General features: G+C 36.6%; 4 protein-coding genes across 4 annotated transcripts; 2 read left to right on the top strand and 2 right to left on the bottom strand.

Moving 5' to 3' along the window:
* Positions 1-324: 324 nt before the first annotated feature.
* EIN_179110 (hypothetical protein) lies at positions 325-1,689 on the bottom strand (the record flags this gene model as incomplete). The annotated part of the gene is made up of 1 exon (XM_004260647.1): positions 325-1,689. The coding sequence occupies one exon, from the start codon at positions 1,687-1,689 to the stop codon at positions 325-327; it is 1,365 nt and encodes a 454-aa protein (XP_004260695.1).
* A 166-nt stretch (positions 1,690-1,855) lies between these two features.
* On the top strand, positions 1,856-3,514 carry EIN_179100 (hypothetical protein; the record flags this gene model as incomplete). Its single annotated transcript, XM_004260646.1, has 1 exon — positions 1,856-3,514. The coding sequence occupies one exon, from the start codon at positions 1,856-1,858 to the stop codon at positions 3,512-3,514; it is 1,659 nt and encodes a 552-aa protein (XP_004260694.1).
* An 819-nt stretch (positions 3,515-4,333) lies between these two features.
* Positions 4,334-8,532, bottom strand: EIN_179090 (hypothetical protein; the record flags this gene model as incomplete). The annotated part of the gene is made up of 4 exons (XM_004260645.1): positions 4,334-7,090; positions 7,150-7,493; positions 7,554-8,101; positions 8,276-8,532. The coding sequence occupies 4 exons, from the start codon at positions 8,530-8,532 to the stop codon at positions 4,334-4,336; spliced, it is 3,906 nt and encodes a 1,301-aa protein (XP_004260693.1).
* A 1,513-nt stretch (positions 8,533-10,045) lies between these two features.
* On the top strand, positions 10,046-12,326 carry EIN_179080 (poly ADP-ribose polymerase, putative; the record flags this gene model as incomplete). Its single annotated transcript, XM_004260644.1, has 1 exon — positions 10,046-12,326. A coding segment is annotated over one exon (2,281 nt), but the record flags the coding sequence as incomplete, so codon positions are not given.

Raw genomic sequence — 12,326 nt, 5'->3', positions numbered from 1 at the left:
AATACTATCATCTATGAAATGTAATCAAAATATTAAAAGTAAAGTAAAAAGAATTGAAACTTATTCTAATAAAATATTTAATAAGTTTATTGTATTGTTAAATACAGACGAGTTATTAAGAAAGTGGTTGAAAGAAAGTTAAGTGACATATCATAGATATATCAAAGTAAAATTGAACAAAACAGACTTAACAAATATTCCACAGGTCGTCTCTAACCGTTTTTGTAAACTCGAAATCAAGATCAATTCGAGTAAACCCCTATCCATCAATCATCTTGTGTACTTTATTAAAACAAATTATATAATTTATAATAACATTACTATTCAACAACTATATGAAACACAAACCACTGGGCTTGTTTTTGAAGCTTCATGGAGCTCGAACAAATTTCTTAATACTGCGTATGTCATGAACGAAAATCCACAGTCTCCATCAGCTTTATCTGTTAAGATTGGCAATTCTGGTTCAAACATATTTTCCATCATAGCAATAGTGAACCCCATAATTGTAGTATATTCCCATTGGGTTGTATTATTTTCTTTTGAGATACGTACCACTCCCAAGTTATACATCCCAAACACGATATTCACACACTCAAACATAGGTACCCCAGTATCATCAATATACACATAGTAAATACTATTTGTATCTAGGCTGCAATTATTATTATAATATTTTCGGCATACCTCCTCTCTTACTCTCAGTTTTGTAGAACGTGTTGTGCTTTCATCAAACGACTCGGCGGGATACTTTTGAGTGTTCAGTGGTATCCAGTAGTCGATGCCATCTCCACCACACGCACCGATGTCCTCCCATTGTGACCGCTCGCCAACCCAAAACAACTTCGAATGTCCAAATGAGTGTCCAAATGCTTCTTTTAAAACAAATCCGAGTGTGTCATCGTTCCACCCAACGACAAGCGAATTCTGAAAAACGCCAGTTGGTTGGAGTGTTGGGGTTGCAAGGTATTTTCCGTTCTTTGTGAGTGCGTTTGTGTTCATATAATCTGGTGCCGCATTTTCATTTTCGTCGCACCTATGCATTGGCCTTATTGTTGATTTGTCAAATGTGATGAATAGTGGTGTGTTGTAGATGAGTAACAGCCTTTTGACTTCCGTAAAAGACGACGTAAAGACTAACGAATCTGGTTTTGGCGTTATTTTGATTTGAAGAGAATCGTACACTTCTCCCTTCTTGTTTTCAAAAGACAAATTGACATGACACGTTGGGAGATGTGCCAAAAGTGCTGGTATGAAGTTAGTCCCATTGGTATTAAAAAAGAGTGCACACTCCGAATCGTCATTATTTGCATTGCAATAAGTCGACACGCATTCTTTTATTTGTGTTTTGTCGAAGGTGATATTTGGGATGCACCTATTCTTAAATATCCCTTGTGAGTGCAAGTAGTTTAACAAATATGTTTCGTAGTAAGACGCAATCGGTGTGAACAAATCGGTGTTGTTTTCGCATGGCGTCAGTTGTTCCGAGGGCAATGAAAATATGTCTGGCAGTTGGAAGTTTTTGTCGTTCTCGTGTTTAAAAGACAGTACACTATCGGTCAATACAAAAAAGCTTCCAATTGAAAACCCAAAGAGTATGACCTCACACATACACAAAGTCCCCCAAAGTATCATAACTGCCCATGAATCAAATGACAGTTGCTTTAACGACTCCAACCAGTTGGACATTATTCACTTTTGAGTTCATCGTTTTCTTTGATTACAATTATAATAAAAGAAACTATAATAAATAGTTTAATTGTAATAGATTTAAAATGTATTAATTCTAGTAAAAATAATTGTTTTGGTTTTGCTGTTTACTAACTGAAAATCACCAAAAAGAACTATAAAAAAGATGTTCCTTGTGTTATTCTTTGTGTCTGTTTTTTCGCAGCAATTTACATGTGAAAATGCGGAGGGGATCGACATCGACGTAGCAGACTCGTTGAAGACAATTACATTGGAGGTCCCAAACAACAAACACCAATCGATGTCATTTCCGGGGTGTGGAGATTCGATGAATGACCACACGGTGTGGTATAAGCTTCACAACAAATTGTCTCAGCAAGCCCATTTAACTATTAGAACGTCACAAACAATTCCTCCTGTTTCGTTGTTTGTTCGAATCTCAACGATGTGCCCAACAGACACTTCAGTTAATTCATGCGACCAAAAGACGGAGTTGACCAACTTCAAGAACCAACTGAGTATCACTCTACCAGCCGGTAAAGTATATTATTTGGCTCTCTTTGCAAATGGGGTATATCGATACTCAACACAAATACAAATCACTTCTTCGCCAAAGACAGAGAGCGCTACGACAACTGGATTGCCGGGGAGTGTCTGTTTTACTGCGCAAATACAAACAATCCCATTCTTCACTACGATGAACAAAAACTCTTTTTTCAAAGAGGGTTCAAGCTTTGTCTTTTGGAAGAGATTTTCAGTGTCACAAAGGTCGACTTTTGTGATTAAAACTTGTTCGCCAAATCCCCACAATTTCAAACTCGCGTTTTACTCAGAATGTGGTAAACAAACTCAAAATGTTGCCACGACAAAATGCCCTTCTGGGTACGGTGAAGTATATACAGTTGAGTCCAACCCCGGACAACTCATCGTTCAACTCATTGGCATGAAAAAGACGGATTTACCCTTTGCAATACGACCCATTTCCAACACCAAATTGTCACATAGTGATATTAAAAACGCACAACAAATCACAACACCCTTTAAAGAGATCATTAATTTTGATGAGTGTCACCATTCCTCTGACCATTGCGATTTAACAGGCGCGCAGACCACTGCCGCCTATTACAATGTAGTCGTTCCAATTGGGGACAAAGTGATTATCAAAACTGGAAATTCGCTCACAACCGTTGACATCAAAGTCAGTGTTTTCGAAAATTTGTTTTACAACAGTAAATGTCTTGCTACAATGGTCTTAAAAAAAGTCGACAAAGCTCAGAGTTCTGTCGAGTGGAAAAATGTCGACCAAAACGAGAAGAAAATAACAGTGAGAGTTGCTGAAGCGACTCGGGACTCTCATGGAGAAGCGGAAGTGTTTATTGATGTTGTTCCCTCATCGATAACAGCGGTGGAGAGTCGACTCATAGAAGAGAGAGCTGTTCCCCACTGGGCGCCAAGTAGTGTTGTTTCACGTAAGAAATGGATTGACGAGACTAAAGCCAGACGACTTCGAGAGATTGAAAAGAACAAGAAACGCACACAACTATTACGCCCACATAAACCAATTAAACAAATAGAAGAAGTCATTCAACAGCCACACCATCAACCTTCCACATTAACAACTCCAATAAAGGTTGTTAACCCTCAAGAGACACCCACAAATACTCAAACACAACTTGTAAAGAAAGTTGAAGCAAAAAAGAGTGGTTCAAGCAAAATATTGTTAGCAATATTCTTTGTGTTAACGGGGGTAACAGTGGCGGTCGTTGGGTTTGTTTACTTCAAGAGGCAAAATATCAAGAGCCAATATATCGATTTAATTGATTAATGCTTCAATTCCTTTTGATTATATTTCAAGTTTTCATTCTCCATAATCATTCCTTATTAACACTTCACATCTTTAACACGTTCACGTTCCATTTATTTTTTGTTTTATAAAAAAAAATTATTGTTAAAATTTTTAAATTTTGCATTTTTTATTTTTGAAATAATAGTTGAAATAACCGTTCGCATTTCTGACAACATTTTTTTGCAACGATCTTAGTAAAATAACAATAAGACATTACAACAAAAACAACTAAGATTATTATTAATTAATTTATTTCTTAACTTTTTTTGAGATAATAAAGTACTCTGTGAATCAACCCATATTTTTAATTGGTCTTTATGTTTCATTTACGCACACCTTTCCCCTACACACATCACAAAGAATAAAATGTGTTCCGCGACAATGCCTTTTGTAGGCATAACACTTATACTACGGACAATACATTTAATTTAATACATTTTAATATTCATTAAACTGGGTCGCGTAAACGTGCGCGTAAATGACACAGACCCACAAGTCAAAAATCATGTGTCGATTGTCGATTTAAACACAACAGTGTTACAATCGACGACCTTATTTTCATTGTTTTTTAATATTTTTGGTGTTTTTACAATAATTAATAATTTCAAGATAAGTATTGATTTTTAAAATATTATTGAAAATAATTGTTTAAAAACAAAAATGCAAAATAATTCGATTGGTAAAGCAAAAAATTTGTTGTTTTAAAATGTCTTTGGAAACAGAAACGTGTTAAATAAATAAATATTTTTAATAGTTAATAGTTAATAATGTTTTAATAAATATTCTAAAAAAATAGGATCACTTACCATCGATAGATTGGTGTTGAGTTGCTCTCTTATTAAAGAATGCTCTTCTCTGCAACGATGGTTGTTGTGTCTGTTGTTGTGTTTGTGGAGTAGGTGGGAGTGGTGCAATTTGATTTGGACCTGTAGTGGGTAACGAGAGTTTTGAAGTGGGTGGTTGCAAGTGAGTTGGTGACTTGAATAGAGCAACTTTACTTTGGTCGTCTTGTGCTTTCACTTCCATTTGTTGTACAGCAGCTGGAGGTGATGTGTGGAGTGTTGATTGGCTTTGTGTTTGGACAAGAGTTCTTTTCTGGAGTGGGTCTTTCTTTACGTGAGTGACTTCTTCTTTACTTTCTGTGCTTGTTTTCTCTCCTTCGACTTTCGCGTCATCCTTTTTGACTTCATTTTGTAACGTCGCGATATTTCTTGGTATTAAAGATCTCCTCTTAGACCCATCTATAAACGTTTTTCTCGAAGTCGGTGTCCTTGTTTGGGTTTTCTTTCCATCAGACGTTACTTGTCCCCAAGCTCCTCTTGTGTTCGTATTCACGTTTTGTGGAGAGGTTGAGCCAGTGTTGATACTTCCAGATGTGAACGTTGTAACAGGAGAACTTGGTGTCAGCACCAACTCTTCTACCAATTTCTGTGGGGATGTCGTGAACTTTCTTTCCATAGGTGAAGCCAGTGTGTTCGGTCTTGCATTAGCCTCGACGTTACGTCTCATATGATTATACGGACTTTTACTTGATGGTGATTTTGAAGATAAATCTTTCGGTGCTAACGGAGAGTTACCGTTGAACATCTTTTGTGAAGCGGAGTTACTTAGTCCTTGTGGTTTCGGTCGTTGTACTTCAATGACTGACGTGTTTCTGAAATCAACAGGAATTGTTTTGACTATAAATTCTGCCGAGAAGAGTGAATGTGTCGTGACTGACGTGTACACGGTGTCAAGGTATGACGCAACTTCCAACAGTCTTCTCGTTCTCTTCTCAAATAGTTTTCTTGGAGTCTCGCATTTCCATGTGTATGACAGAAGACTTGACTGAATCAGGTTTTGTAGTAGTTCGAAGGGGCACAACTGGTTTTCAATTAAGATCCCAACCTTCCTCGAACTTCGAATCAAGAAGAGTTCGCTTGTCGTTGGAATAATTTGAATCACAAAATTTGGTGTATTTTCCATGACAATATCCTCCGACCCTCCCCAAACAATCGTTACTTTTTTCAGTTCACTTTTGTCATTCAACTTCGGGGAGCTTGACAGCTCCAGCGCACTCTGTGTTTTCGTATCTTCATTATTAAGTACATCAACATGATAGGTCAACTGACATCCTCCATTCAAATAATGTTGTTCATTGAATGTATGTTCTCCGTCATCAACACGTTCGATTGTTCCAAGTCGATTCACAAATTCTAAGTACTCTTGAGTGACTTTTTGGGCTTGTACACTCACATCCAGATTCGGTATACACGACACATGGTCGAGTCCTCGTAATTTATCAAACAACTCTTCGCCAGGTAATAACACTTCCACGGGCGGTTGTGTCAAGTTGTTAAAGTTCATCACAGTACTCAGCATCCTTTGGAGGAAACACGTGTTAAGGACATTGCAGTCCTGTTCTTCCCATCTTTTTTCTGTGATTACTGTTGGCAAATCCAACACGCCACTTCCCATCTGTTTGTATTTCTCTTTGAAACATTCTGTCGCATTCTTATCGATTTCAAACACATTTAAAAATTGAACGTCCGTCGCCCACGTCGGATTGAACTTCCGTTTTGGTCGTTCGGTATATTCGACCTTCTGTTCGACTAAATCCCGCATCACCCAATTATGGTTTTCGTCATTATACTCAAAGCAGTACACATTCTTGCCGTATCGGTTTCTGACTATGCAAGTTACCGTGTTCTCAACCCATGGCACTTGTATCAACGAGATGATCGCATTCTCAAACACATAGAACACTCTGATTTGGTCTTTGAATACAATATTTCTCTTCTGAAGTTCACACATAACAATTTTCTCGTCAATGGTGGTGTTCAATAGATTTCGACTGAAGTACGTTTGTGCTAACACATTCATGAGTTTGATGTCAAAAGTAAATCCAGACAACCGGGAAACATCTCCACCAACAGCATTCGCAACTTTGTCCATCAAATCTCTCACAAACAACAACTCTTGTTTCGACAAAGACAAGTAACACACACCGAAAAACGACATGAAGACAGTAAGAATCGGATCCAGCATATCCAAAGAGTCCATTCGATACGTGATAAACTGTTGAATCAGTCCAAATATCGCCTTGACCGTTTTTAACTCAAATTGCTTGGCGTGTCTCGCAACCTCTTCAAAAAAGTCCAGCAATGTATTTTCAGGGTCTTTTGTTTTCGAAAACCAGTCCGTGTAATTCGCAGAAAGAAGACTTAGAAAGTGGTCTAAAAGTTTGTTGACCAACACAAACCCATCATTAAGAACACACATACTCACAATCAATCGACTTAACACCAGAAACACGCCATCTGCATTTTCAGGGTCAAGCGTGAGTAAGTTGAAACTGATATCCATCAAGTCCGACATCAATGATGTATTACTATTGCCGTCGTTCAATCCATTTCGTTGTGAAGTCATCTCAAATTGTATTTCAGTGAGCAACTCAATTGCAATAGGTCGAATTTCCGAAGTCGTTCCTTTTGGTTCGATCGTAATACGGTTCATCGCGCTTAAAATTTCAGAGTAGAGATACGTGCATATCGTTGGCAGTGTTTTGATCAATTTCTATTTGTTAGTTGCGATTTCACCACACCAAACAATGCGTAAACAACGAGTAAACAAACATTGCAACACTCCAACACACAGTATATGATTTGGATGTTAATTGAACTCAATGATTTCGAGAGTACTCTTTCAACCTTCACCATGTATTCATTTGATAACGTAGTGACCGGGTATTTCGTGATCAGAATTTTTGTAAATATCACCAGTGCAGTGTTGATCGACTTGTAAAAAATTCTGTGGTCTTTGTATATCACTGTTTGGTACAACACATCACAAAAAAACCTCAAAATGTCATTCCCATTTAATGTGGTTGGCAACAATAGATCAACAAAGGATCCTACGGCTTGCAATAAGCTGCTATGAACATCAGCCTTCTCAACATCACACAAATTACCTCCCAAATCTATTCGTTATTGAATAAACGACTCATCGATCATCTACAAAGATATATCATTCAACAAACGAAGAAATTTGAGGAAGAACCACAGTAAGTACGTCGATTGGTACGTAGAGCTCACCTCAAAGTTCGACGTTGCCGCTGTTAGAATGCAACTATCTTGTCCCTCCAAAAGCGAGATCAGCCCCCTTTCGACTGTGAGAAGCGTTTCTTTCCAAGACGTCGCTACAGATTGGTGGATTATCCACTTTGTGTATCTGCTATGTAACACATACCATAATAATGTGTCGGAAGTTTGAAAAGCGACCCAAATTACATGGAAAAATCTCACTGTTTCTGATATAACAATATAGTTTTGTGCGTTGTACGCATCCTCCATCACAGCAACAGACGCTCTTACAAACACGCCTTCTGTCTTCGTCCCTCTGATGGTGGGATATAACGCCTGGAAAATTCCTATCACTCTTTTGCATAATGTTTCATATGCTTTTTGTTGTGGGGTGGACGGTGCATGGTTGAATACAAGTGTCAGGTGCAATAAAATAGTCTCCAGATACTCACTAAAATTGTTCTCAATGATTTCTGGTAAGTGTTGTCGCTGCACAAACCACATCCTGATTCTCAGTCACACGTTGAAACTATAATAATATAATAAAGTTATAATGGTAAAACTATTAATTCTATCGACTTATAAATTAACTTATGGAATTGTTATGCACCACTAATTAAAGCTATATGGAGAAATGAAATTTGACGTCGGTGTGTTCTAAAGACTAAACAAAACAAACTCATAAAGGTCTATACACTGTTCGATGAGGTCGGAGAAGTTCAAATCCATTTTAAACCCAGCAGCGATGACTTCCAGTACAAAAGAAATGTGGTTGACGGAAGTGCAGTGCTGCTTGATGTCTGTCTCCATCGAGAAAAATTGCTTGCAGATCAGACTGACAATTCCGGACTGTATTTCTTTATCATATGTGTTTAATAAGTTAGTTTCTGAGGAGAGTTGCAAAAGTCCGAGTGTTTGAGCAGTAGATGTAAACATCTGAAAATGGTAATTGAAAGATTTGGTGTTTCTTTTTGGTTTGGTTATTTTGAATCACAAACACCTTATTAGAACTTATTTTTTGATTCCTTAAAAATTAATGGAAAAACGATTCGAATTGTGAAAAAAATATCGCCTGTTTTGATCCAAATAATAAAAAACAAAAACTATTTTTAAACTAGCCAATCAGTCAATATATATCTGATTGAGAGAAGAAAGTCGATACATTTTATAAAATAGTTTGATTTCTTTTTTTGCAATTGGCAAAACTCACCTTGTGGTATTATTTAATTCTCCATCAATTTGTTTTAATACAGTTATAGTTAAAACAAGTTTTCATTTGGTAGTTTCATTTCTTTTCAATAAGTATAGAGAGAAAATATTCAATTTTTTATTTAAGAATATAAAATGACTGACACATTCAAATGTAAAATAATTTGGATGAAACACTAAATCTATGTTTCTATTTGATAAAATTATCAAATTAAAAAACGATAATATAAATAATTTTTTTTATTTAAATGTTTATATTCTAAATAATTGGTGTGCAAAAATAGTGTAGATTCCACTTTCATTCATTGTGAAAATATTACTTCATATTTATTATAATTTTTTGTTCATAAATAATATAAACTCGTTATTACAACGATCATGACTTTTTAAACAATTAAGTGTACTGTTTGTTTTGTGTATTTGATATAAAAGTCATATTTCGACAATAATAAACACCTTTATAAAATTATCATTAAAGAAGACATTTATAATTGAATGATTATCAAACATTCATTAAAATCTTAAATTGTTATAAAGAAATATCAATATAATTATTCAAAATGTTACTTCTATTAATAACTATTTTATATAATAAAACTTATTAAATCCTAATAAAATTAATTTATTATCTAGATTTAAACAACAAACTTATAAATCACTAATATAATACATCGAGATAAGAATACTGTTGTTCACCCTTTTGAGCTCTTTTCTTTAATCCGTAATCATGTTTGATGAACCAATGTTCAAGATCAAAAACCCTCACTTCTTTCAATTGAACGATTTCTTTAATTATTAAAAAAACTATACCCCTGAACAAATATTCATTTTTGTGTGTTAAATTTATTTGTAAACACTCTTTTATATTACAAAATAACAGGAAAAAGTCCCAATACTTTTTTTTTACTACTTGATACCCTTTTGAGGAATAACTAATTAACAGTTCCGAACATCTTTTATTTCCTAAATTACTGTGATTTCCCTTTCTTTGAGTTTGTGTGTGGCTACGAAATATACTTTTGAAAAGACAAAAACACAGTCCGCTTCAATTTTACCACTCCTTTATAATTCCCCAAAATGTTCAAATATAAAAAGACCCACTTTCTTGTTTTCAAAACTCGAAAAACTCGACAGGCGAGAAATGCCCTGTTGAGTATTTCGCTCAAAAATAAAATAAAAACGGAGCGATTGTAGGGATTTATAATAAAAGGCTGTAAAACTACAAACACATAATAGAGGGATGACACTGAACATGTCTTATAGGTTTGAGTACTCGAAGACGAGTCGTGGTTCTTGCAAATCATGTGGTCAAACCATTGAACAAGGTGAGTTAAAATATGGCAAAGAAGTCAAGTCTCGTTTTCACGATGGGGTAGAAGTACAATGGAATCACGGCGAATGTATCAAAAACACAAGCGCCTTTAAAAACACCAAACTGACAACCACAAAAGGATGGGACAAACTGAGATGGGACGACTTTCTTGCTCTTAAAGAGGAAATGCAAGACGACTTTCCAATGACTGACGATCAAGAAAAGGAATTCAAAGAAATCAATGAAAGGTTTTGGGAAGCTCGCGACAAACTTTCTGGCGTTACTCCCAAAATCATACGACAGTTAATGGAAGAGAATGGACAAAAGTTCGACAAGAAAGTTGACAACGACACTGTATTAGATGCTTGTGCCGACGCGTTAGAGTTTGGTCTTCTCGATGAGTGCCCACAATGCCATTGTAAAATGTTATCCAATCATTTAGTTCGCATAGTCTGCCATGGTAACATGACTGAATTTGTGAAGTGTGACTACACCACTCCGGACTTGAAAAGTATCAAGCGCTTTAAAGCAACTATTGGTGAGAAACTTGCTAAAATAGACAAGAAAAAGATCTTAAGTGAGTGGGAATTCCCAGAGGATTATCCTAAAGACGACGCACCAGCCACCACTGGTGCTGCGACCGAGGCTAAAGCTGAAAATGATACTACTCCAGAGGATGACGTCCCTGTCCACAAAGAATTGATTGGAATGAGTATATTTGTACAAGGCACTAAGAAAGAGTTAGGAGACACTATCAGTGCTTGGCAAGAGATGGTGAAGTCATATGGAGGAACTGTCGTTAAAAATGCAGCTGAAGCTTCCGTTTGTTTGTCCACGTCAGCGGACATGAATTCCTCAAAGATGACAACAGGTATGAAAGACGCAAAAGAGACATTGACTTGTTTAACATTGGAATGGGTTGACGAGCTTACGGAGCGAAATGAAGGGTTTATGAAATTGAGGACCAAAGAAGGTGCTGAGAAGTACTTATGTGAGAATTGCGAGTGGAAGACTGAAATAGTCAAAGAGAAGTACCATGCCCCCAAGGGTATTGTTAAAGAGACTTTTAAGCCAACTGCGGACTCTGAAATTTTGAAGGTCCATTCACTTAACTCAATGGAAGGATACCACTATGTTTACTATGAAGACGACCCTGTTTATGGATGGACTGTTTACAACGTTGTATTATCAAAAACTGATATGGACACAGGTGCAAATTCTGTATATAACATGCAGATAGCAGGAAACGGGACGAAAAGATATCATATGATATGGCAATGGGGAAGAATTGGATCTTCATTAAAAGAAACAACAAGGCAAGGAACCATCGACGAAATGAAGAAAGAATGGGAAACGAAATTTGAGGAGTGCACTGGAAATCGATGGGCCGACAGAACGAATTTCCAGAAGAAAGGTGGGCGCTATTTCATGCAAGCCTTAGACACCGGAAAGGACGACGCTGATGCAAAGAAAACGATGTCAGCGGAGGCCAAAAAGAAGATAGAAGAGAAGAAGATTGAGATTCAAAAGAGAGCGTCGGAGTTCAAGTTGGATGCTCGGGTAGCCCGTCTTATTAAAATGATCTTTGATAAAGGTATGATGACTGCAACATTAAAGAGTGCTGGTCTTAACGTAGCGAACATGCCGCTTGGTAAAATTAAAATAGAACAGATGAAAGAAGCCATGAAAGTGTTAAGTAAATTGTCTGATGTGATATCAAAAGATTCCGAGTTGGATGAGAAGATGAAAGAAGTGATGAAGAAGGACTTGACTGCAAAGTACTACACATATGTCCCACATGTTTTAACTGCTGGTGAGATGAGACTTATCGACACCGATGAAAAGATCAAGACGGAGTTGAAATTGGTTGAAACAATGTGTGATGTTGGGGAAGCCATGAAATTGATGGAAGAGGACGAAGGAATGAATTTCGATGAACAAGCAGAAACGTTTTCACATTACCAACAACTTAAAACAAAGATCACGGCACTGGACAAGACGAGTGACAGATACCATTTACTTGAGGAGTTCTTCATTAACAATCAAGAAACCAATTCATATAGAAAGCCAACCTCGATTGTTGACATCTTCGAAATAGACAGAGAAAATGAGAAACAACGATTTGAACCTTTCAGCACTGATGCTAATCGACAGTTGCTGTACCACGGAAGTCGTCTTACAAACTTTGTTGGCATCTTGTCCACTGGAT

Source organism: Entamoeba invadens (genome assembly GCF_000330505.1).
Source record: "Entamoeba invadens IP1 unplaced genomic scaffold scaff_1105074725183, whole genome shotgun sequence".
NCBI classification, from domain to species: domain Eukaryota; phylum Evosea; order Mastigamoebida; family Endamoebidae; genus Entamoeba; species Entamoeba invadens.
Note: the sequence above shows the minus strand (reverse complement) of the source record. Positions and strands in the feature narration are given on the sequence as shown.